The sequence below is a fragment of the Oppia nitens genome, unplaced genomic scaffold (genome assembly GCF_028296485.1).
Source record: "Oppia nitens isolate AA-2021 unplaced genomic scaffold, nextdenovo-longstitch-racon4-pilon3 scaffold2_pilon_pilon_pilon, whole genome shotgun sequence".
Lineage (NCBI taxonomy): Eukaryota > Metazoa > Arthropoda > Arachnida > Sarcoptiformes > Oppiidae > Oppia > Oppia nitens.
Genome location: NW_026533210.1, coordinates 480,872 through 506,543, shown reverse-complemented (window position 1 = coordinate 506,543; position 25,672 = coordinate 480,872). Strand labels below are relative to the sequence as shown.

Genomic DNA, 25,672 nt, shown 5'->3' with positions numbered 1-25,672 from the left:
GTTTATAAAAATTAATTGTAAACTATTGTGTACATGAGGAGTAGTTATGAACCAGACGTAATTTTTTAATTACGCATCTGAGGACAGATGCAGACTTGAAGGGGCGGAAGTGTTATAGGTAGTCACTGCCATTTCAATGCTATACTGATTGGTGTTTTAAGGCTATAATTATTTCAATACAAAAGTGATTTTTGTTTGTGTTTAAATTTACTAAAGTGAATTTAACACAACGCTGTTTTATTTTTATTTAAATAATTATATTTTCTTAATACTAAAATCTAGAATTCACTTTTAAAAATGCATTTAAGTGTTATACAGAAAAGTGAATAGTAAACACCTACTTTTAAGCAAAGTTTTATTTTATTTTTATTTAGTATTTCACTGTTAAAATAATGCATTGAAATGTTATACAGAAAAATGAATTGTTTACGCCCAGGGATTAAAGCTGACTCAATACGACCTGATTATTTCTCACGTACACTTTAGTATAAATAGAGGTGTCTTTCAGACACCAAAGTGGGTTCTCTTCTGAGATCAGTTCTCAGTTCTCTTCGGAGATCTCTTCGGAGTTCTCTTGGAGTGCTACAATGTATAACTGTTTATAAGATGAAATAAAAGTATTTGCATATTACTTTGTGTGTATTACTTACTCGTCGCGGCTAGTGGTCTTGGATTGCTGGTGCGTCATGGATTACACTATCGATGTTATACTGATGAAAGCTGACCACAAGAAAGATTACATCATGGATAACATTATCGATTGAGTCATGGAAGTACACCATGGATTACGTCATGGATGGTATTATGGATCACATATGGCTTCACTACAGGCCCATTGGTCCTATAGGCCCAACTGTTCTATAGGATACAGTTAACATAAGGGATAGCAATCGAACGCCGCGCCGATGGGAGTCGTCCTCTTATTACGTAAGCGAATACTCTATAGAAGGGAACTCCGGTACTGTGTCCGCTACACGGTAGGATCTGACCGGTCCGACCAGAGATTAGTGTTGACACGTGACGACGTTGAGTGAACCTTATTGTTGAGTAACCTATTTAATAGTTAGTAATACTATTAGTATTAAAGTATTAAAGTGTTATACGCATAGCCTTAGTATATGCCTATTATTAACATAGTCATAGTTAGTTGTACTATAAAGATATTAAAATAAGTATAGTGACTGTATTATTTAATTTACAGTACTAGTAAATTATTGTTATAGACATAATGTTAATAGAGATATAATGTATTTTGTATACTATAGTTACGATTCTATTATAAGGATAGTATTAGTATATGACTATGACAAAACAGCGGTAAAGTGTACTTATAAGTATAGTATATGCAAACGTAAGCGCTATGATAGGTTAACTCAGATATAGTAATAAGGCACTAGACACGTTGTCTACTGTCACACTGACCTACTGGCCTACAACTGGCCTACAACTGGTCTACTACTGGCCTACAACTGGCCTACAACTGGCCTACAACTGGCCTACAACTGGCCTACAACTGGTCTACTACTGGCCTACAACTGGCCTACAACTGGCCTACAACTGGCCTACTGACCCTAGGTCAAGGTCACATGTCCAAGGTCAAGGTCACACGTCCAAGGTCAAGGTCACATGTCCAAGGTCAAGGTCACATGTCTAAGGTCAAGGTCACACGTCCAAGGTCAAGGTCACACGTCCAAGGTCAAGGTCACACGTCCAAGGTCAAGGTCACACGTCCAAGGTCAAGGTCACATTTCCAAGGTCAAGGTCACCTATACAAGGTCAAGGTCATCGAGAACTGGAAATCGGGTTTTATGTACTGATGCCAATGGTACTTGTTGGAGATCAGTAGGACAAATGGTTATGGAGATATCAAGGAAAACATGTTTACCAAAACAGACCTTAAACTAGACTTTGTACCAATCAGTTGGATATCCGTACGGTAGTATTATACGGATAGTCTATGCAAGGAACAGCATAAACTAAAACAGTCGGTCGACTAAATACTACACAAAACAACACATAGCTTTGTACACAACCAGTGATAGGAGATCCGCTCGCTCCTTAAGCCACACACCGATAGAGATGATAATGCTGGTACGTACAAGGCACAGTAAGGGCTTAGTCTTAAGTATAGTAGGGTTTACATCACGGGTTGATGAACACTCATAGAGTGTACACAGTAAAAATATACCCGTGATAACCCCACTTCCCTTGCAATATTATGATCAAAAATTACTACCCCCAATAAGTTGCTTATAAATAGACTAAATTGTATTTATTTAAACATCTATTATAATCCTATACTAATATATGCTAATATTTTATGACCAGTATATATATATATAATAACATTTACTGTACCTATTATTTACTAATCAATTATTATTAACAATACAGTTATTAACAATAAACGGTATATACTGTATATATATATATATATATATAATATATATTGTATTAAATTATTATTATTATTATTGTTGTTATTATTATTTGAATTTAATTAAACAATAAGTGAAAAAAAAACATTAAGTGTTTTAATAATTAAAAACACCGATTGATTGACCACTTTTTCAGTGACTAAACTAAATATACCGTACATTTGTGTGTTGTTGTTGGCCGCCAATAGGACAACAAGATTTAGTGGTCGCGCGACACCCGCATAAGCGTACGAAATGGCCACTAATAGACCCGATCGTCAATTGAAGACTACCGACGGCGGCGCCGTCGCCGCCACCGTTGCCGATGAGTATAATAATGACGACGATCTATGGTCAGTGTTGACCCGTGAGGCCTCATCGGCAACCATTGACCAATTGATTAGCTACGGCTATAACAATACAGCGACAATCCTATCGATAGATTGCGATAAAGATTTCCAAGTAATGACCGATATATTACTTGGCCAGCGGTCGCTGATTCGGCGATTGGTCAATGACTATCAGAAAACGGCGTCCACAACAACAACAACAACCAATGATCACTGTATGGCTGTCGGCGGCGATGACGGTCATCGTAATCAGCGGCCGTCAACAGTCATGACCGCAGACAAGGAGGAGGAGAATCGCCGACGACTACGACAACAACAACAACAACACGAGTTAGTTGTTAAGCAACTGATGGATGAGTTGGATGTTAAGGATCGGCAAATCAAAACACTGGAAACTAAATTGTCTGTACTGTCCGATGCCAGTGAAGCCGGACGACTGGTCATCAAAACGTTGAAAACCGAACAAAATGAAAGCCAAGCGGCCATAACGGCAGCGGTCGACAAGTTTGACAATAGTTACCAGAGTTTGAGATCAGTGTTGTTGGAGTCGGCGGTGACGACGGCGGACAACAACAGCAATACATGTGTTGTTAGTCGCCGTCGACACTCTTCACCGATACCGACGTCAAGTATATTATCGCCGCAGCCGTTGATGGCTAGAAAGTCAGTGCCATCGTCATCGTCGACCACGACCTCCACAGTCGCCGCCGCACTTATAGCTTGCGTTGAAAGTACTTGCGAAGTAAATGTCGATAGATTGGCGGCGACGGCCACTCAACCATTACCGCAGAATATCATCGACAACAACAACAACAACAACAACAACAACAGCGAAACAGTTGTTGCAATGACTACGACGACTAACACTGATTGTAATAATAATAATAATAACAGAAATGAAAATAAAGGGAAAAAACGGACGACTGTCCGGTCGTCGCCACCGACTCATGAAAAGCGGACGAAAAACAGCGATAATAGGCAAAGGACGACGACGACGAAGAAGAAGAAGTTGAAGAAGAAGGAGAAGAAGGAGAAGAAGGAGAAGAAGAATATAGAGATACTTAAGACAAAAAACAACAAACATATGCTCATCGACCGAGACATCGATGACGACTTTTCTACCGCCACCACAACTGATACAACCACTACTACTGCCACTACCAATAGGATTGTCTCTCTATCGTTACCACAAACAAAAAGAGGTAATACAGTCACCAAAAATTAATTATTTTTATCGTAAACTCTTATATATAGAATATCAGCAATTAATAGACGAAATACTGGCCAACAGGTCGCTGATATGTCCGATATGTCCGAAACAGTTTCCCAATAATAGCAAACTTGTCCGACACGTTCAGACACATTGCAAAAAGTTTCGCCAACGTTTTACCTGTCGTACGTGCGGCAAACAACTGCTTAATCGGGACAATCGTCACGAGGCCAGGTGTGCGGCGGCCAAACTGACGGCACAGCCAGGTATCGGTATTATCAATGTCGTCGGGTGTAGCGGTAATGGTGATGATGATGACGATGATTATGATACGCACGATATGGATGCGTGCGATAATAATAATAATGACACGCACGCGCTTTAATGATTTAGTTGATAATACCTGTAAAAAGCTTACACTAAAATAGTGGTAATAACACGTGTTTTTTTATCGGTAGTTTTAAAATACAGTACAGTAATAATAATACAATATCTTAATTAATATTTTTTTCATTAAATCATTAAAAAATATATCACTACTAAATTAATTACATAATAATTTTTATCACTGTTTCATATGTCTTTTTTTTATTATTATTATTTAGACGATTATATAACAAATATATTTATATAACTTTAAAAAACAATAAAAATTATATTTTTTATTGATAAAAATTGATTTTTTGTAATTAACAAACAACAGGTAGTTGACTATAATGTTGGCACTTAACCATCAATGGTGTGTCCATACGTTTGTTATCGTTTAAGTCTATTATAGTTAGTTTTAACTCTTTTCTATTATTATTATTATTATAAGCACCGGTAGTCAGTACAACAGCAGCAGTTAATTGACTGATATTAGTAAACGGTTGGTCATCGATGGCTATAATATATTTTTGGTAAAGTTCTCTGAGACGCAAACAAACAAATAATAATTACAGTAATAAGTATATTATAATATATTATATATTTACGGGCACAGGGATTCGGGTAGTATGTCCTCAACAATAAACCAATTTATATGTTTCGATAGGACAATGCCGAGTTTGACTACTACTACTGCCGCTGCTGATGGCCCGTTGCCAGCAATAACCGTTGAATACTTGATCTCACGGTACATGAATTTCCAGGGGAACACCGTTTTGTAATATTTGATACCATTTTCAATAAACTCTATATACATATAGTACAGTTAATATGATTTTTAAAAAAACAGTTTCAATATCACAGATAACACACACACATACACACACACACACACACACACACACACACACACACACACACACACACACACACACACACACACACACACACACACACACACACACACACACACACATACACACACATACATGGTTTTACCTGTTATCTCATTGGACGCTATACTATAATAGCTGCCAAATTGGCTGGAAATGTCGTTAGCACCGGCTATTCGGGGACCAGCGGCCACTACTAATGGACCGCCAGAAAAACCGGGAACAGTAGGCGCCGAATGAACCAACAGTGATGCGGCGGCACCAGTGAAAAACATTGAGACCACATAGTCGGGCAAAATTTGATTAACATTGACACCCAGGGCCTGGACACGGCCCGAATGGCACCGATAGTTCCAGTCATTGGTGGCAAACGTGACTACAGGTTCGCCGAAATTCGCTGTTTGGTTGTTGGTTAGTATAGGTACAGGTGTGTAGCCGTCAGTATCGACCGATTCATCGATGCTCAGCTTAATCAGTGCCAAATCCCGGTTCGGTTCCACATAGACAACAGTCGAGTCAATATATTGCCATTGGTTTCGGTAAATCATAGCTAATTGGACAAAATGTGCGCCTTTGACTACGTGAGCGTTGGTCACAATATACATTTCTTTCCCGCCGCTGCCGTTGTTGTTGTTGACCACACGAAAACCAGTACCGATACCGCATATACGGTCACTGTTGTGGATAGAGATCGGATAACATCGGACCACTGATCGCAAACATTTTTGCCTAACGTCGACAATATCGATGCCGTCAGCAGCAGTCATCTCTGATGATCTTAGCAGCCATGGATCAGACCAGTGTCTGAACAGTTGTTTATATTGTTGTTGTTGACGATGATTACGGTTTGTCCGCCAACTGTATGCCATTATCATCACCACCGCTGCAGCCGCCGATCGTATGCATAACATTCCCAACAATAGTCTATTATTATTATAATATATGTTTGAAATTCAAACTTTGTATAGTAAATATTGGTTACAAATAAAATTTATAAACGGTTATTAAAAAATTTAATTAATTAATAAACTGTTTTTGTTTAATATAAATACTGTAATTATTTTTTTTATATATATATTAATAATTTATTTAATTTTTTTTTAGAGATACAATTATATATCAAACATACCGTTTTATTTAGTAAATATAAAAATCAATATATTTATATTTTAGATTTATAACAAAATTAATTTTTTGATTTCATGCGATTATTTTATTTGAATTTAATAAAACAAAATTTATTATTTACTGTATATAGTATACAATATATAACTTTATTTACCATTAATATTCTATTTTTTTTTTATAAAATAAAATAATCATTGAAATTGAATTTACTTTTTATATTAAAGTAATGTCGAAAATATGGTCAACAATATTACAATCATATAAACATAGGTAATGTTATTATTTTATAATTAGTCAATCAGATCGATAATATAGATAATTAATTAATTAATTAGTATCAAATATCTATTAGTTTATTGTCTAAATAATAATAATAAATATCAACAATCATTAGATTACCACTACCTGTACAATACATACCGTCGGTGGCAACGGTAATGATAATAGCATACAATTGGCAGACAAACCGTAATCATCGACAACAACAACAGTGTCTAAAACAATGGTTTCACACATCAAGTAGTAGTAGTAGTGGTGGTGGTAGTGGTTTGTCATCCGATTGGTGGCGTATAAGATCGGCTAAACTATTATCTGAGATTGATATCGACTATATTAGACGACAGTGTTTGGATAGTGTATGCAAATGTTATGCACAGTCCTATTCATGGCTGAATCCATTAGATAAATGGTGTCATAACGGTACAGGTATTCGTGTTGCCGATGATCAGGAACTCATAGTTGTGACCAACTATCATGTGGTTAGCGGATGCAGTCATATACTGGTCCATCTCTACTACCAAGACTATCGCCAGTATCCTATGACAGGTCGGGCAGCTTATGTAGAGCCGCACAACGATATGGCACTCATCAGATTTTCGGAACCGGTAGACTATTGGCAACCGATACCATTGGCTAGAAAACGGTCGCCGATTATTGGCGATCCGGTTCTAGCGATGGGAACTATGCAGCCGAAGATTGCCATAAGTACTGATGGCATTGTAAACGCCGATCAGGTTTCGCTAGATATGGTCGACTTTCATATAGAAATCGGTACCATTCAGACCGATACCGAAGGCCAGCCAGTTATTATGCATACCGCTATTATACTACCAGGTTTTTCAGGCGGTCCACTCATCGATGCCGACGGTAATGTGATAGCGATGAACACTATGTCCGGCTTTTTTAACCATCAGTATAGCCGATCAGCCGATGAAATATTAGGTAAACTAAAGATAATGTTTTTTTTTCATAACAGATAACCTAATAGTCTATAAATATTTTTTGAAAAAAAAAAGATTTTATCGAAAGAGCAAAACTATACGACAATCGGGTATTTCCGTGGCAACAGACCTACCGGGAGATCAAGTATTCATTGGCTCCGGCCGTCAAACTCGGTATAGTCCTATCGAAAGAGGGCGACATATTTACAGTCGATGATATACTGCCAGACTCCCGGTGCCGGTAATAAACTATTATCATTCAATTTAATTATTAGTATTAGTATAACCAATATACGGGTATATACTGTATATATATATATATATACCTTATTTAGGGAACTATACGACAAGTTTATAATGGCTATCAATGAACAGCAGCTAAAAACTGTACGCCAATTGACTGACGCACTCAACAAACTTACCGGTGCTGATGATAATCAACAAATTGTGACATTAATTATAATGGATGGTTTGGATAGTATTGAAATGGACAGTTACCAGGCCGGTGCCCGCTTTTATACAGATCTACCTGTTGTATTTTAATATACATTATAGTCAATTACCTGTTGTTTGTTAATTACAAAAAAATCAATTACCAGTTTTTATCAATAAAAAAAATAATTTTTATTGCTTTTTAAAGTTATATATATATATATTTATTATATAATCGTCTAAATAATAATAATAAAAAAAAAACATATGAAACAGTGATAAAAATTATTATGTAATTTATTTAGTAGTGATATATTTTTTAATGATTTAAACAAAAAATATTAATTAAGATATTGTACTGTATTATGATTATTATTATTATGTATTTTAAAACTACCGATAAAAAAACACGTGTTATTACCACTATTTTAGTGTAAGCTTTTTACAGGTATTACCAACTAAATCATTAAATTGCTAGTGGAAGCGCGTGCGTGTTATTATTATTATTATCGTCATCATCACCACCGCTACACCCGACGACATTGATAATACCGATACCTGGCTGTGCCGTCAGTTTGGCCACTTGTTCCGCACACTTGACATCGTGACGATTGTCCCGATTAAGCAGTTGTTTGCCGCACGTACGACAGGTAAAACGCGGCCGAAACTGTTTGAAATGTGACTTCACGTGTCGGACGAGGTTTGAATTTTTAGGAAATTGTTTCGCACATATCGGACATATCAGCGACGACCTGTTGGCCCGTATATCGTCTATTAATTGCTGATATTCTATATATATAAATATATATAAGAGTTTACGATAAAAATAATTAATTTTTGGTGACTGTATTACCTCTTTTTGTTTGTGGTAACGATAGAGAGACAATCCTATTGGTAGTGGTAGTAGTAGTGGTGGTATCGGTTGTGGCGGTAGATAAGTCGTCATCGATGTCTCCGTCGATGAGCATATGTTTGTTGTTTTTCGTCTTTTTTCGTACCATTTTTATCGTGCGATTCTTCTTCAACTTCTTCTTCTTCGTCATGCTTTGCCTATTGTCGCTGTTTTTCGTCCGCTTTTCATGAGTCGGAGGCGACGACAACGGCAACGGCTTTCTTCGTTTATTTTCTTTTCTGTTATTATTATTATTATTATTATTATTATTACCATCAGTTGTAGTGGCCGTAGTCGTCGTCATCGTCGTAGTCATTGCAACAACTGTTTCGCTGTTGTTGTTGTTGTTGTTGTCGATGATATTCTGCGGTAATGGTTGAGTAGCCGTCGCCGCCAATCTATCGACATTTACTTCGCAAGTACTTTCAACGCAAGCTATAAGTGCGGCGGCGACTGTGGAGGTCGTGGTCGACGATGACGATGGCACTGACTTTCTAGCCATCAACGGCTGCGGCGATAATATACTTGACGTCGGTATCGGTGAAGAGTGTCGTCGGCGACTAACAACACATGTATTGCTGTTGTTGTCCGCCGTCGTCACCGCCGACTCCAACAACACTGATCTCAAACTCTGGTAACTATTGTCAAACTTGTCGACCGCTGCCGTTATGGCCGCTTGGCGTTCATTTTGTTGGGTTTTCAACGTTTTGATGACCAGTCGTCCGGCTTCACTGGCATCGGACAGTACAGACAATTTAGTTTCCAATGTTTTGATTTGCCGATCCTTAACATCCAACTCATCCGTCAGTTGCTTAACAACTAACTCGTGTTGTTGTTGTTGTTGTCGTAGTCGTCGGCGATTCTCCTCGTTGTCATCTGCGGTCATGACTGTTGACGGCCGCTGATGACGATCACTGTCATCGCCGACGTTAACCATACGATGATCATTGGTTGTTGTTGTGGACACGGTTTTCTGATAGTCATTGACCAATCGCCGAATCAGCGACCGCTGGCCAAGTAATATATCGGTCATTACTTGGAAATCTTTATCGCAATCTATCGATAGGATTGTCGCCGTATTGTTATAGCCGTAGCTAATCAATTGGTCAATGGTTGCCGATGAGGCCTCACGGGTCAACACTGACCATAGATCGTCGTCATTATCGTTTTTATCGGCAACGGTGCCGCCGTCGGTGGTCATCGATTGACGATCGGGTCTTTTAATAGCCATTGCCCGTAAGCGGACGGGTCGGTCACTAAATCCTGTTGTCCTTGTCGTTGGCCAACAACGACACACAAATGTACGGTATGTTTAGTGGTCACTGGAAAAAAAATCAGTGGCCAACCAATCAATCAATCGGTGCTTTAATTGTATAAAACACTTAATGTTTTATTTTGTTTCACTTATTGTTTGTTTGTTTATTGTTTTGATTTCAATAATAATAATAATAACAATAATTATTGTCAATAAAAATATTTAATACAATGTATAAGTTTGTATTTATTATACAAATATATATATATATATATACAGTATATACCGTTTATATATATATTATTATAATTGATTAGTAAATACAAGTTATTTATTTACATATATATATATATATATATATATAGACTACACTGAAATTTATCATTGATTTTAAGTTAAAAAATTTTAAAAACATATCAAAACTAAATCATTTAAAAAAAATAATAATAAAATAAAATACACAAAATTAAAATATTAATAGTACTATACTGTACAAAGTATTTATAAGCTTATTTGGTAATAAAATAAGCTATATTTAGATTTGTTTAACCTATATAGTATATACTTTATATATAAGTTATATGTATGATATATATATATATGTAAACAATGTATATGTATTTATATATAGGTGCTATAAATATTAGCATATATATATATACAATGATAATAAATTTTTAAAAAAATCCAATTTGGTCTCTTTATAGGCAACTTATGGGATGCATAATTGGACAAAATATAAAAAGTAATCTTATAATGAGTTTTTCCTATATATATACAGTATATATATATATATATATATATATATATATATATATATATACAGAATATGCTAAATAAATTGTAAAGTATTTAAAAAGATATATTTAATTTTATATTATTTAATATTATTTTTTTTTAATTTTAAAATACAAGCGGAAGTTCTGTATAAAGCCGGGCACTGGCCTCATAACTGTCCATATCATCAGCACTGATACCATCCATAGTATACAGTGTCAATTTTTGTCTATGATTATCATCCACATCATCCCCATCAGCACCGGTAAGTTGGTTGAGTGCGTCAGTCAATTGGCGTATAGTTATCAGCGGCTGTTCATTGATACCCAATATATACTTGTTCTGTAGTTCACTATATAATAATAACAAAAAAAWATATATATATAACTAATACTACTTTTAATAATTGAATAATTAAATTATTGGTTAGTTTACCGGCACCGGGAGTCGTTGAGTATATCCTCGACGGTAAATATGTCGTCTTCTTTCGATAGGACGACACCGAGTTTGACGGCCGGAGCCAATGAATACTTGATCTCCCGGTAGGTCTGTTGCCACGGAAATACCCGATTGTCGTATAGTTTTGCTCTTTCGATAAACTCTTTTATCCAAAAAAAAAAAATAATTATAAATTTATTAATTAATCATTTAGTTTATTAGTTTCTCTCTCTCTCTCTCTCTCTCTCTCTCTAATTACCGATAACTTCATCGACAGATTGGCCATAGTTGCGGCCATAACCGCTGCGCATAGCGTTTAAGGCTACCACATTACCGTCGGCGTTGACCAATGGACCGCCAGAAAAACCCGATATTACACTTGACGAGTGCATAACCATTGGCCGATACTCGGAATCAGTGGTTATGGGATTGATTACCCGCTGAAAGTCGGCCATATCTAGCGTGATCTGATCGGCAGTGATAATGCCATTGTGGCTGCAAGTGATGAATGTACTGAACGCTCCCAATGCAACAATCGGTTCGCCAATTGGCGGTCGTCCATGAGTAGTGGCCAACGGTATCGGTTGCCAGTTATTGTCCACTGGTGGCCACGCAAACCTGATTAGTGCCATATCGATGTGCGGCTCTACATAAGCCGCCCGGCCATACATACCGCACTGGCGTCCATTGTAGCACATATGTACCAGTATTGTGTTGCAACCGCTGACCACATGACAGTTGGTCACAACCAGAACTTCGCTGACGTCGCGGACACGAAATCCGCTACCAAATCGTACAGATTTGTCCCGCGGATGACGATAATAGGTTTCGGGTACACACAGACATACACTGTCCAGACATCGCTTACTAATGTAGTCGATGTCAATGTCCGGCGACAATAGTTTAGCCGATCTTAGCGGCCACCTATCGGATGACAAACTACTACTACTTGATCTGTAAAACCATTGTTGTTGTTGTCGTAGATAACGGTTTGTCTGCCAATTGTATGCCATTATCATTAACGCTGTCGCCACCGATGGTATGTATAGTACTGATGATCTACAGTATATATGATAGGTATGTGTTTGTGTTATTGTTAATACCAGTGATAGATAGATAGACAGATAGATAGACAGATAGACAGATAGACAGATAGACAGATAGACAGATAGACAGATAGACAGATAGACAGATAGACAGATAGACAGATAGACAGATAGACAGATAGACAGATAGACAGATAGATATAATTGTTAATTATTATCATTATCTGGATATTATTAATACAAAATAATATAACATATAACCTGTGTTTATATGATTGCAATATAATTTTTGACATTATTTTTTTAAATTGTACAATAAATTCAATTTCAATGAGACTATTGTTTTATTTTATTTTTTTGACAATTATGGGGATAAAACAGATAATAAACATATATCGTATTAAATTAATTAATGATAATATGTATTACATATTATGTAATAACAATTTGTTTAAGTTTTTATTTTATTTTTTTTTTTGAATTGATATAATAAAAGCATGAAACATATCATAATTGTTATCATTTTAATTGTTAATATATTTGTTTGTTTATAATAAATATTTTTCAAATAATTATTTTATTGTTACTTATTAATCAATATCATTTATAGTTAAATATAATATAATCAGGTAAAATTTGTGAAAAATATTTAATTTATTTTTAAACTCATACATTATAATAGTAGTGTTGACAACAAATTCCCGAACATTTTTCCCGAAACACAATTAATTATTACAACCAAACAGTTCCCGTGAATCACGCCATTCATCGCACTGTTTAAACAAAAAATGAGAGAAAAATTATTATCAAAAAATTTTTTCAGCAAAAAAATTAAAAAATTAATTTAAAAAAATAAATAAAACCTCTTTTCCCGATTCGAGCTTATCTTTTCTGAAACAGTATTTGTCTTTTTTGAAAAAGAAAATCAAATAACCGTTTCCGTCGTCCGATGGCCACGAAAAGGCTGCGTCCACACCCGTCGGGAAATTTTCTCCGTATTTACCGTTTGGATGACCGCTTGCTTCGGTATCCTCGGCCAGTGTTATGTAATATTGTTTTGTCGAATAATAGTATACCTAATAATTGTAAAAATAAAAAAAAAATAAACTAAAATTATTAGCAATAATAATTAGCAATTAATTATTATAACCCTTATTGTTATAAACTACTAATTAATTAACTTTTTAAAAACAAAATTATTATTATTATTAAAAATTAAATTAAAATCATTACTTTATTGCCAATCATAGCTATCAGCTGTGGATTGTCTTTCAAACCGTTATGAAAGACAATGTCAAACCCGTTGGTGGGGTCAGCATCGGTAGGCATCAGCTTAAACTGTTGGCCATCTTTGCCGCCAATCCATTGGGCAGCCGATGTTGACCACGCCCACAATCGGTTGCCCTCAAACTTGTAGACATAACCCCTGCGATTGCCGGTAAAACACGACACCACATGTGTCCGATGGGATAGTTTGCCAAAATTTTCCCAAACAATCGGCTGCTGTTTGGGTGACCTGAGAAACCCAACCCTATCGGGCAGTCCTATCAGATCCCAGTATTGGTTGCCCTTATATAGTCGGACCGAGTTGTTGGCCATATGGTCGGCGGTGTCGAGCGTCGGGCTCAGACATATCGGTGCCTTCTAATGAATCCCAACAAACAAAACAAACGAAAAAAAAAGTGTTTTATTATTATTATTAGTATTATATAATTATGTTTGTTTTTTGTGGTGATATTAATTACCTGTGAATTGACATAATAATTGTATAGACAGATAGTGATGATAATTATCACCAAAAAATAATGGCTAAAATATATCCAATTCATTTAGTAATAGTAGCTCATTTAGTAGCTCAAGGTCTAAGCACTGGTATATATTTAATAACTAACCTAATAATAAAGTAAACTAACTAATTAAATTAAAATTAATTAGTAGCCATATATAAGTATAGAAAAAATAAATAAATAAATAATACGAAACATAAAATTATCGCCTATTTATTAATTACTTAATTAAAATATAGTATTTACCTGTAGTTATAATATTAATATTTTTAAAAGTTTAGGGAATTTTTTATTAATTAATTTTTTTCAAAGAAAAAAAATATATAAATTATGTTATATAATAAATAACATACATCTATTTTAATAAATATATATATAATTATTTATTTAGTAAAATTATAATACAATAAAATAATAGTTACATAAATAAATAAATAATAAAATTATTATTATATAACATATAAGTTATACAGTATAAATAGATAGAGTATTTTTTGATTATATTTAATAATAATTAATAAAATAATAAAATATAATTACTATGTATCTAATGCTTAGTAATTAAAATTTTTATTTATGTTAAACAAATTAACTAACTAATCATTACAATAATTTTTATTTTTATTTATGTTTTTTATAATTTTTTTTTGAAAATAAATATTTAGTTTTTTTAATCATAAATATTTGAATAAACTTTAGCTACAAAATACATTGTAGAATAATCTGTATTATTGTTTAGTTGTCCACCAGATTTAGGCCAATCACACTCACTGGCCGTTTGAATGCCGCTATCGTTGTTAAGATAGTCGATAACCATACCGGTTGTACTATCAAATCGTTTACTGTGATAGTGTCGAGCTTCTGGTGATAATAGGGCGCATATTTCGGTCGACCATTTTGTAAGATAACTATACATATAAATTAATTTTTTTTTTAAAATATTAACAACAACAACAACAAAAACATAATGATCATGGTCATCATAATAATTAACCCCCCACCCCACCCCCCACCCACCTATCCCCCACCCCTAAAAAATTACCAATTAAACATTGATACCGTTAGTTTAGTATCCGATTTGATACCGTCGGCCATAACATCGTATAGTTTTTGACCAATTGCTAGCATTTTTGGTGATTTGTCCCGATATTCGGCCAACAGTTCGGGTTTATCGGCCAACTCTTGACAAACTTCCGCTTCTTTTGTTTCTTTGACAAACATAAGTATCAGACGCTTAAGTTTTGCCGTTTTGGCCACACATGTGACCACATCGTTGGTAAACTTTAATAGTTCTGTCAGTTTGTATCTAAAAAACAATTAAAATAAAAATAATTGAATAAAAATAATTAAATTATTATTATTATTATTTGTTTACTTATCGCAAATATCTAACTGTCCATCTTTGGTTACCGGATACGGGTTATGGCGGTCGGCTAAAGTCAATTGATTTAAATATTTGTTAACCCTGTCCTCCATTATAGGATCGCATTCCCGATTACCCGATAAGCTTACGACTAGTAAATTGAGAGAAAAAAGTTAAGTAAATTAAAACAAAAATATAATATATATAAGTTTTTAAATACTTATAATAAATATACAATATGGTATTATTTATATAAATATATATTTATATACAGTATTGGACAAAACAATCTGTGAAAGGTTTGAGTCCTAATATCTTAAAAACTACTGGATCAATTTTGATACCGTTTAGTAGTAAATGTACTGTATATAATCAAGATTTAATATAATTAATATTAATTTTTTAAAACTAGTCATTTAAAAGTTATAATAATATAAGTGAAAAGTTTTGTGTTTTTCATTAATATCGTTACCAGCATTAAGGGTTGCTTCCATACATTTTTTCATTTTTTAATTAATTTTTAAAAATTACTTATATTATTTTTAAACAATTTTTTTAATTTTATATAAACTAGATTATATACTCTATCATTACCATAAACTTTATCAAAATTGATCCAGTAGTTTTTAAGTTATTAGGTCTCAAACCTTTCACAGATTGTTTTGTCCATGAGTGTATAATAACTAAAATAAAACAAAACTAATTATTTAGAAAAAAAAATAATTTAACTAAATAGTTATTTAAATATTATTATATACAATACCATTTAATGTAACTAACAATATTACAATATACAATAAGTTTTTAAATATTTATATATATATACATTATTTTATATCTAGACTATAACTAAAATAAAACAAAACTAATTATTAAAAAAACTAATTTATAGTTATTTTGAATTTTTAATATATATATATATTATATATTGAAAATTAAACTTAAAAATTGATTAATTAAAGTAATAAAATTATTATTATTATTATATACAATACCGTTTAATGTAACTAACAATACTATATGTAAAATCATTATTTATATATAGAGTATTAATTGATGATAAAAATTAAATAAATTAATTTAATACTTTAATATATATATATATATACTAAAAACTAATACTAAAAAATAGAGTATTAGTTTTATTTTATTAAAAATGTTTTTATTTATAAATATGTTGATAACTATATTCAAAAAAAATAAATTAAATAATAACTGCAAAAATTATTATTACTAAAAAAAATTATATAATATGTTTACACATTAATATAATGGTTTTTTTTAAAAAAAAATTGTCCCGGATTTTTTTTTGTTAATTTATTATAAATATATATCAAGTATTTGTTATTTAATACAAAAAAAAAACATTTAAAATCTCTAATCAAAAAATACAAAATTCAATTAAATAATTGATTAACATATGTGTGAATTATATACAGTATATATATATATGTATATAAATTACTAGAAATTTTCTTTTGGAAAAATTATTAGAAATATTTAGCATTTAGTTTATTTTATTAAATATTAAAACTTACTAAAAATTTACTAAAAACTTACTAAAAACTTACTAAAAACTTAACCAATTAAATATTTAATATTATGAAATGATTTGTTAATAAAATTTTATGAAATTAAATGATAATTAATATTTAAAAAAAAATTCCTATAAATTTCAGTCTATTTTTTTATTAGTTATAAATTTTGCAGTTATTATTTAAATAGTTTTAGAATATAGTTATTAATCATTTATAAATAAAAATATTTTTAATAAAATAAACCAATACTCAATTTTTTTAGTATTAGTTTTTATATATTTTTTAAAAAGTATATATATTATAAAATTTTATTTATAATATTAATTTATTTAATTTGTTATCATCATATATAATGATTTTACATATAGTATTGTTAGTTACATTAAACGGTATTGTATACAATAATAATAATATTATTATTTTAATTAATCACATTTTAAGTTTAATATTCAATTATACTTTAAAATCTATATTAAAAATTCAAAATAACTATTTAGTAACTAAATTATTAATTTATTAAATTTTAGTTTAATAATTACTTTTGTTTTATTTTAGTTATACTGTATATAGATATAAAAAATAATTTATATTTATACAAGTATTTAAAAACTTATATAATAAATATTTTAATTTTAATTTACTAGTCGTAAGCTTATCGGGTAATCGGGAATGCGATCCTATAATGGAGGACAAGGTTAACAAATATTTCGATCAATTGACTTTAGCCGACCGCCATAACCCGTATCCGCTAACCAAAGATGGACAGTTAGATTTGTGCGATAAGTAAACAAATAATAATAATAATAATAATAATAAATAAATCTAATAATTTAATTATTTTTATTTAATTATTTTAATTTTAATTGTTTTTTTAGATACAAACTGACAGAACTATTAAAGTTTACCAACGATGTGGTCACATGTGTGACCAAAACGGCAAAACTAAAGCGTCTGATACTTATGTTTGTCAAAGAAACAAAAGAACCCGAAGTTTGTCAAGAGTTGGCCGATAAACCCGAACTGTTGGCCGAATATCGTAACAAATCACAGCAAATCCTGGCAATCGGTAATAAACTATACGATGTTATGGCCGACGGTATTAAATCGGATACTAAACTAACGGTATCTATGTTTAATTGGTAATTTTTTGGGGGATGGGGGAGGGCGAGGGGGGTTACTTATTATGATGACCATGATTTTTGTTGTTGTTGTTGTTGAGTTAATATTTAAAAAAAAATTACTTTATATGTATAGTTATCTTAAAAAATGGTCGACCGAAATATGCGCCCTATTATCACCAGAAGCTCGACACTATCATAATAAACGTTTCGATAGTACAACCGGTATGGTTATCGACTATCTTAACAACGATAGCCCCATTAAAACGGCCGCTGAGTGTGATTGGCCTAAATCTGGTGGACAACTAAACAATATTACCGATTATTCTACAATGTATTTTGTATCAAAAGTTTATTCAAATATTTATGATTAATTAATAATATATTTTTTTAAAAATTATTTTAATTTATTTAATTATTAATTATTTAATAATTATTGTAGTAATTTGTTTTAACATATAAATAAAATTTTTAATTACAAATCATTAGATATATAGTAATTACATATTATTATTATTATTATTATTTGTTGTTTAATAATTAATTAATAATTTTTTGGATCGAAAGAGCAAAACTATACGACAATCGGGTATTTCCGAAGCCAACAGACCTACCGGGAGATCAAGTATTCATTGGCTCCGGCCGTCAAACTCTCGGGTGTCGTCCTATCGAAAGACGGCGGCGACATATTAAAAACCTGTCGATGATTATACTCAACGACTACCGGTGCCGGTGTTATACAGTATACTATTGTGTTATTATATTATAGGGAACTACAGAATAAGTTTATATAAGGTTATGCTATGAACAGCCGATGATAACTATAAGCCAATTGACTGACACTCTCAACCAACTTACCGGTGCTGATGTGGATGATAATCAATGACAAAAATTGACACTGTATACTATGGATGGTATCAGTGCTGATGATCATATGGACAGTTATGAGGCCAGTGCCCGGCTTTATACAGAACTTCCGCTTGTATTTTAAAATTAAAAAAAAAATAATATTAAATAATATAAAATTAAATATATCTTTTTAAATACTTTACAATTTATTTAGCATATTCTGTATATATACTGTATATATATATATATAGGAAAAACTCATTATAAGATTACTTTTTATATTTTGTCCAATTATGCATCCAATAAGTTGCCTATAAAGAGACCAAATTGGATTTTTTTTAAAAATTTATTATCATTGTATATATATATGCTAATATTTATAGCACCTATATATAAATACATATACATTGTTTACATATATATATATATCATACATATAACTTATATATAAAGTATATACTATATAGGTTAAACAAATCTAAATATAGCTTATTTTATTACCAAATAAGCTTATAAATACTTTGTACAGTATAGTACTATTAATATTTTAATTTTGTGTATTTTATTTTATTATTATTATTATTTTTTTTAAAATGATTTAGTTTTGATATGTTTTTAAAATTTTTTAACTTAAAATCAATGATAAATTTCAGTGTAGTCTATATATATATATATATATATATATGTAAATAAATAACTTGTATTTACTAATCAATTATAATAATATATATATAAACGGTATATACTGTATATATATATATATATTTGTATAATAAATACAAACTTATACATTGTATTAAATATTTTTATTGACAATAATTATTGTTATTATTATTATTATTGAAATCAAAACAATAAACAAACAAACAATAAGTGAAACAAAATAAAACATTAAGTGTTTTATACAATTAAAACACCGATTGATTGATTGGTTGGCCACTGATTTTTTTCCAGTGACCACTAAACATACCGTACATTTGTGTGTCGTTGTTGGCCAACAGGACAACAGGATTTAGTGACCGACCCGTCCGCTTACGGGCAATGGCTATTAAAAGACCCGATCGTCAATCGATGACCACAGACGGCGGCGCCGTTGCCGATAAAGACGATAATGACGACGATCTATGGTCAGTGTTGACCCGTGAGGCCTCATCGGCAACCATTGACCAATTGATTAGCTACGGCTATAACAATACAGCGACAATCCTATCGATAGATTGCGATAAAGATTTTCAAGTAATGACCGATATATTACTTGGCCAGCGGTCGCTGATTCGGCGATTGGTCAATGACTATCAGAAAACGGTGTCCACAACAACAATCAATGATCACCGTATGGCTGTCGGCGGCGATGACGGTCATCGTAATCAGCGGCCGTCAACAGTCATGACCGCAGACAAGGAGGAGGAGAATCGCCGACGACTACGACAACAACAACAACAACACGAGTTAGTTGTTAAGCAACTGATGGATGAGTTGGATGTTAAGGGTCGGCAAATCAAAACACTGGAAACTAAATTGTCTGTACTGTCCGATGCCAGTGAAGCCGGACGACTGGTCATCAAAACGTTGAAAACCGAACAAAATGAAAGCCAAGCGGCCATAACGGCAGCGGTCGACAAGTTTGACAATAGTTACCAGAGTTTGAGATCAGTGTTGTTGGAGTCGGCGGTGACGACGGCGGACAACAACAACAACAACACTTGTGTTGTTAGTCGACGACACTCTTCACCGATACCGACGTCAAGTATATTATCGCCGCAGCCGTTGATGGCTAGAAAGTCAGTGCCATCAGCGTCATCGTCGACCACGACCTCCACCACCATAGATAGGTTGGTGGCGGCGGCCACTCAACCATTACCGCAGAATATCATCGACAACAACAACAACAGCGAAACAGTTGTTGCAATGACGACGACGATGACTACTACGGCCACTACAACTGATGGTAATAATAATAATAATAATAATAATAAAAACAGAAAAGAAAATAAACGAAGAAAGCCGTTGCCGTTGTCGTCGCCTCCGACTCATGAAAAGCGGACGAAAAGCGGCGACAAAAGGCAAAGCATGACGAAGAAGAAGAAGTTGAAGAAGAATCGCACGATAAAAATGGTACGAAAGACGACGAAAAACAACAAACATCTGTTCATCGATGACGACATATCTACCGCCACCAACACCACAACCGATACCATCGCCACCAACACCACAACCGATACCATCGCCACCAACACCACAACCGATACCATCGCCACCAACACCACAACCGATACCATCGCCACCAACACCACAACCGATACCATCGCCACCAACACCACAACCGATACCATCGCCACCAACACCACAACCGATACCATCGCCACCAACACCACAACCGATACCATCGCCACCAACACCACAACCGATACCATCGCCACCAACACCACAACCGATACCATCGCCACCAACACCACAACCGATACCATCGCCACCAACACCACAACCGATACCATCGCCACCAACACCACAACCGATACCATCGCCAACACCACCACAACCGATACCATTCCCAACACCACAACCGATATCCACTAAGTAATCAATTAGGATATATAATAGGAAATAATAATAATAATAATACTGTACTGTAATTATCACTTAATTATTTTTTTTAAATACTTATTTGTTTTACAATTAGTTTTTTTTGAATTGTAATAAACTATTAATAATTAATAGTTATTTTTTTTGTATTTTATAAATATATTAATTTTAAAAATAAATAAAACTAAAAACATTAAGTGTTTTATTTTTTTTTGTGATTATATTTATACAATTTTTACTTATAATTAAATATTTAAAAAAATAATAGTATATATATGTATTTAAATAATGTTATATAAAAAAATAACATACATCTATATAAATATAATCTATGATTATTTATTTAGTAAAATTATAATCTAATAAAATAATTGTTACTAAATAAATATAAAATGTAATGTAAATGTAATTGCTATGTATCTGTAATTAAAATTTTATATATATGTTAAACAAAATAACTTACGATTACAATAATTTTTATTTTTTTAATTAATTAATTAATTTATTTTTTGAAAATAAATATTTAGTTTTTTTTAATCATAAATATTTGAATAAACTTTAGCTAAAAAATACATTGATGAATAATCGGTAGCATTGTTTGGTCGGCCAGATTTAGGCCAATCACATTCACTGGCCGTTTGAATGCCGCTATCGTTGTTAAGATAGTCGATAACCATACCGGTTGTACTATCGAAACGTTTAATATGATAGTATCGAGCTTCTGGTGATAATAGGGCGCATATTTCGGTCGACCATTTTTTAAGATAACTATACATATAAATTAATTTTTTTAAAAAAAATTAACTCAACAACAACAACAAAAATGATGATCATGGTCATCATAATAAGTAACCCCCACACTCGCCCTCCCCATAAAAAATTACCAATTAAACATCGATACCGTTAGTTTAGTATCCGATTTGATACCATCGGCCATAACATCAAACATTTTATTACCGATTGCCAGCATTTGCTGTGATTTATTACGATATTCGCTCAACAGTTCGGGTTTATCGGCCAACTCTTCGCAAACTTCGGGATCTTTTGTCTCTTTCACTGACAATAGTATTAGACGTTTAAGTTTACCGGTTTTGGCCACACATGCGACCACATCGTTGGTAAACTTTAATAGTTCGTTCAGTTTGTATCTAAAAAAAATAAAAAAAAATAATTAAATTATTATTTCAATGATAATAATATATAAAAATAAAATATTTATTTATTATTATTATTATTTTATTTACTTATCGCAATAATCTAACTGTTCATCTTTGGTTATCGGATGCGGGTTATGGCGGTCGGCAAAAGTCAATTGATCGAAATATTTGCTAACCCTGTCCTCCATTATAGGATCGCATTCCCGATTACCCGATAAGCTTACGACTAGTAGTAAATTGATGAGAAAAAAAAACAGTAAAATAGATTTTAAAACAAAAATATTTTTTAAATAAGTTTTTAAATATATTTATATAATTTAAATATACAATATATACTACAATATTATATATATATATATATATATATATATATACAACAACTAAAATAATTACAAAAACTAACTATTAAAATAAATAATTTAATAAAAATAAATAGTTATTTTTTTAATATATTTAGATATTTGAATATTAAACTTAAAAATATTATTATTATTATTATATACAATACCGTTTAATGTAACTAACAATACTATATGTAAAATCATTATTATATCAGTATATATATGATGATAACAAATTAAATTTTATTATTTGTATACTTTTTTTTAAAAAATATATATATATATATATAAACTAATGCTAAAAATAGAGTATTACTTTATTTTATTAAAAATGTTTTAATTTACAAATGATTAATAATAATATTCTAAAGTTATTTAAATAATAATTACTAAAATTATTATTATTATTATTAAAAAAAATAGTCTAAAATTTAATTATAAAAACCGTATAGGAATTTTAAAAAAAAATTAATTGCCATTTAATTAACAAATTATTTCATATAGTGTAAGCTATATAGTGGTATATATCAGTATATAATTCACACATATGTTAATCAATTATTTAATTAAATATATTATTTTTTTTTTTGATTAGATATTTTAAATGTTTTTTTTAAAATAGCAAATACTTGATTTATATAATAATTTAATCAAAAAAAAAGAAGTTATTTTACTAATATACTAATACATTATTATTATTATTATTATTATTAACAATATAATAGTTATTGTTAATAATAATAATAATAATAATAAATAATAATAATAATAATAACTATATATCTAATGCTTTGTAATTAAAATTTTATTTATGTTAAACAAATTAAATTATCAGTACATTATAACTTTTATTTTTATTCATTTATTTATTTATTTTTTTTAAAAATAAATTAATATTTAATTTTTTTAATTATAAATATTTGAATAAACTTTAGCTGCAAAATACATTGAGGAATAATCGGGAACTTTGTTTTGGTGTCGTCCAGGTTTAGGCCAATCACACTTATCGGCTGTTTTGATGCCGCCATCGTTCAGATAGTTGATAACCATACCGGTTGTACTATCGAAACGTTTATTATGATATTCACGAGCTTCTGGTGATAATAGGGCACTTATTTCGGTCGACCATTTTTTAAGATAACTATACATATAAATTAATTTTTTTTAAATAGTAACTCAACAACAAAAACATGATGATCATGGTCATCATCATAATAAGTAACCCCCCACCCCAGCCCACTCCCCACCCCCCCCCCCAAAATAATTACCAATTAAACATCGATACCGTTAGTTTAGTATCATTTTTAATACCATCGGCCATAACATCGTATATTTTATTACGAATTGTTAGCATTTGTTTGGATTTCTTACGAAATTCGGCCAACAGTTCCGGTTTTTCGGCCAACTCTTCGCAAACTTCGGGATCTTTAGTATCTTTGACTGATATTAGTATCAGATGTTTCAGTTTTGCCGTTTTGGCCACACATGTGATCACATCGTTGGCATGCTTTAATAGTTCGGTCAGTTTGAATCTAAAAATTAAAAAAAAATAAATAATTAATTAAAAAATTAAAAACTAATTAAATTAGTATTTCAATGATAATAATAATATATAAAAATTAATTTTTTTAAATTTATTTATTGATATTATTATTTTTTGTTTGTTTACTTTTTGCAATATTCTAACTGTTCCTCTTTGGTCAGCGGATACGGGTTATGGCGGTCGGCAAAAGTCAATTGATTGAAATGTTTGCTAACCCTGTCCTCCATTTTATGATCGCATTCCTGATTACCCGATAAGCTTACGACTACTAGTAAATTGATAAACAAAATTAAAAAAAAATGTAAAATAACTTAAAACAAAAATATATAGTTTTTAAAATACTTATATACAATTATAGATTATTTTATATCTATATACAGTATAACTAAAATAAAAAACTAAAGTAATTATTTTTTAAAAAATTATTAATCTAAATAGTTATTTTGAATTTTACAATATATTAATATATATATATATATACCGGTATATTAAGCTTAAAATGTGATAAAAATTGATAAAATAAAAGTAAAGTAAAAACAAAAATATTTATATATAAGTTTTTAAAATACTTAATAATAAATATACAATATGGCATTATTTTATATATATATATACATGTATATAAAAATATATTGAATGTTAAACTTAAAATGTGATTAATTAAAATAAAATTATTATATAAAATACCGTTTAATGTAACTAACAATACTATATGTAAAATCATTATTTATAAATATATTTTCAGTATATATGATAACAATTGTATAGTTATTACTGTGTATTACTTTATTAAAAATGTTTTAAACTTATAAATGATTAATAACTATATTTAAATAATAACTGTTAAATTTTTTTACTATTAAAAAAATGGACTGAAATTTAATTAAAAAAAGTGTACAGGAAATAATATTTATTAAAAAAATATATATTAATTGCATTTTAATTAAAAAATTATTTAATTAAATTTAT

The 25,672-nt window shown here is 31.1% G+C and overlaps 9 protein-coding genes across 9 annotated transcripts; 3 read left to right on the top strand and 6 right to left on the bottom strand.

Annotated features, from left to right (window-relative positions):
* Nucleotides 1-2,581: 2,581 nt before the first annotated feature.
* LOC128956244 (dual specificity protein kinase splB-like) lies at nucleotides 2,582-4,450 on the top strand. The gene is made up of 2 exons (XM_054301935.1): nucleotides 2,582-3,969; nucleotides 4,022-4,450. Exons 1-2 carry the CDS (start codon nucleotides 2,673-2,675, stop codon nucleotides 4,360-4,362), a joined length of 1,638 nt encoding a protein of 545 aa, XP_054157910.1. The 5' UTR covers nucleotides 2,582-2,672; the 3' UTR covers nucleotides 4,363-4,450.
* A 216-nt stretch (nucleotides 4,451-4,666) lies between these two features.
* LOC128955113 (uncharacterized) lies at nucleotides 4,667-6,209 on the bottom strand. Its single transcript, XM_054300752.1, has 3 exons — nucleotides 5,343-6,209; nucleotides 4,952-5,150; nucleotides 4,667-4,886 (listed from the first exon to the last, which is right to left on the bottom strand). The coding sequence occupies exons 1-3, from the start codon at nucleotides 6,145-6,147 to the stop codon at nucleotides 4,667-4,669; spliced, it is 1,224 nt and encodes a 407-aa protein (XP_054156727.1). The 5' UTR covers nucleotides 6,148-6,209.
* A 378-nt stretch (nucleotides 6,210-6,587) lies between these two features.
* Nucleotides 6,588-8,127, top strand: LOC128955112 (serine protease Do-like HtrA). Its single transcript, XM_054300751.1, has 4 exons — nucleotides 6,588-6,634; nucleotides 6,759-7,585; nucleotides 7,660-7,825; nucleotides 7,920-8,127. Exons 1-4 carry the CDS (start codon nucleotides 6,591-6,593, stop codon nucleotides 8,125-8,127), a joined length of 1,245 nt encoding a protein of 414 aa, XP_054156726.1. The 5' UTR covers nucleotides 6,588-6,590.
* A 355-nt stretch (nucleotides 8,128-8,482) lies between these two features.
* Nucleotides 8,483-10,139, bottom strand: LOC128955111 (putative uncharacterized protein DDB_G0292292). The gene is made up of 2 exons (XM_054300750.1): nucleotides 8,870-10,139; nucleotides 8,483-8,805 (listed from the first exon to the last, which is right to left on the bottom strand). Exons 1-2 carry the CDS (start codon nucleotides 10,137-10,139, stop codon nucleotides 8,483-8,485), a joined length of 1,593 nt encoding a protein of 530 aa, XP_054156725.1.
* A 927-nt stretch (nucleotides 10,140-11,066) lies between these two features.
* On the bottom strand, nucleotides 11,067-12,739 carry LOC128955109 (serine protease HTRA3-like). Its single transcript, XM_054300749.1, has 4 exons — nucleotides 12,686-12,739; nucleotides 11,638-12,437; nucleotides 11,376-11,541; nucleotides 11,067-11,292 (listed from the first exon to the last, which is right to left on the bottom strand). Exons 1-4 carry the CDS (start codon nucleotides 12,718-12,720, stop codon nucleotides 11,067-11,069), a joined length of 1,227 nt encoding a protein of 408 aa, XP_054156724.1. The 5' UTR covers nucleotides 12,721-12,739.
* A 294-nt stretch (nucleotides 12,740-13,033) lies between these two features.
* Nucleotides 13,034-14,359, bottom strand: LOC128956252 (uncharacterized). The gene is made up of 4 exons (XM_054301944.1): nucleotides 14,170-14,359; nucleotides 13,658-14,068; nucleotides 13,288-13,500; nucleotides 13,034-13,197 (listed from the first exon to the last, which is right to left on the bottom strand). The coding sequence occupies exons 1-4, from the start codon at nucleotides 14,251-14,253 to the stop codon at nucleotides 13,150-13,152; spliced, it is 756 nt and encodes a 251-aa protein (XP_054157919.1). The 5' UTR covers nucleotides 14,254-14,359; the 3' UTR covers nucleotides 13,034-13,149.
* Nucleotides 14,360-21,234: 6,875 nt separating this feature from the next.
* On the top strand, nucleotides 21,235-21,660 carry LOC128955107 (uncharacterized). Its single transcript, XM_054300745.1, has one exon. The coding sequence runs from the start codon at nucleotides 21,235-21,237 to the stop codon at nucleotides 21,658-21,660; it is 426 nt and encodes a 141-aa protein (XP_054156720.1).
* Nucleotides 21,661-22,074: 414 nt separating this feature from the next.
* Nucleotides 22,075-23,007, bottom strand: LOC128955106 (uncharacterized). Its single transcript, XM_054300744.1, has 4 exons — nucleotides 22,907-23,007; nucleotides 22,547-22,810; nucleotides 22,270-22,430; nucleotides 22,075-22,082 (listed from the first exon to the last, which is right to left on the bottom strand). The coding sequence occupies exons 1-4, from the start codon at nucleotides 23,005-23,007 to the stop codon at nucleotides 22,075-22,077; spliced, it is 534 nt and encodes a 177-aa protein (XP_054156719.1).
* A 1,030-nt stretch (nucleotides 23,008-24,037) lies between these two features.
* On the bottom strand, nucleotides 24,038-25,562 carry LOC128956255 (uncharacterized). Its single transcript, XM_054301946.1, has 4 exons — nucleotides 25,391-25,562; nucleotides 24,830-24,971; nucleotides 24,429-24,692; nucleotides 24,038-24,301 (listed from the first exon to the last, which is right to left on the bottom strand). Exons 1-4 carry the CDS (start codon nucleotides 25,425-25,427, stop codon nucleotides 24,067-24,069), a joined length of 678 nt encoding a protein of 225 aa, XP_054157921.1. The 5' UTR covers nucleotides 25,428-25,562; the 3' UTR covers nucleotides 24,038-24,066.
* Nucleotides 25,563-25,672: the final 110 nt, after the last annotated feature.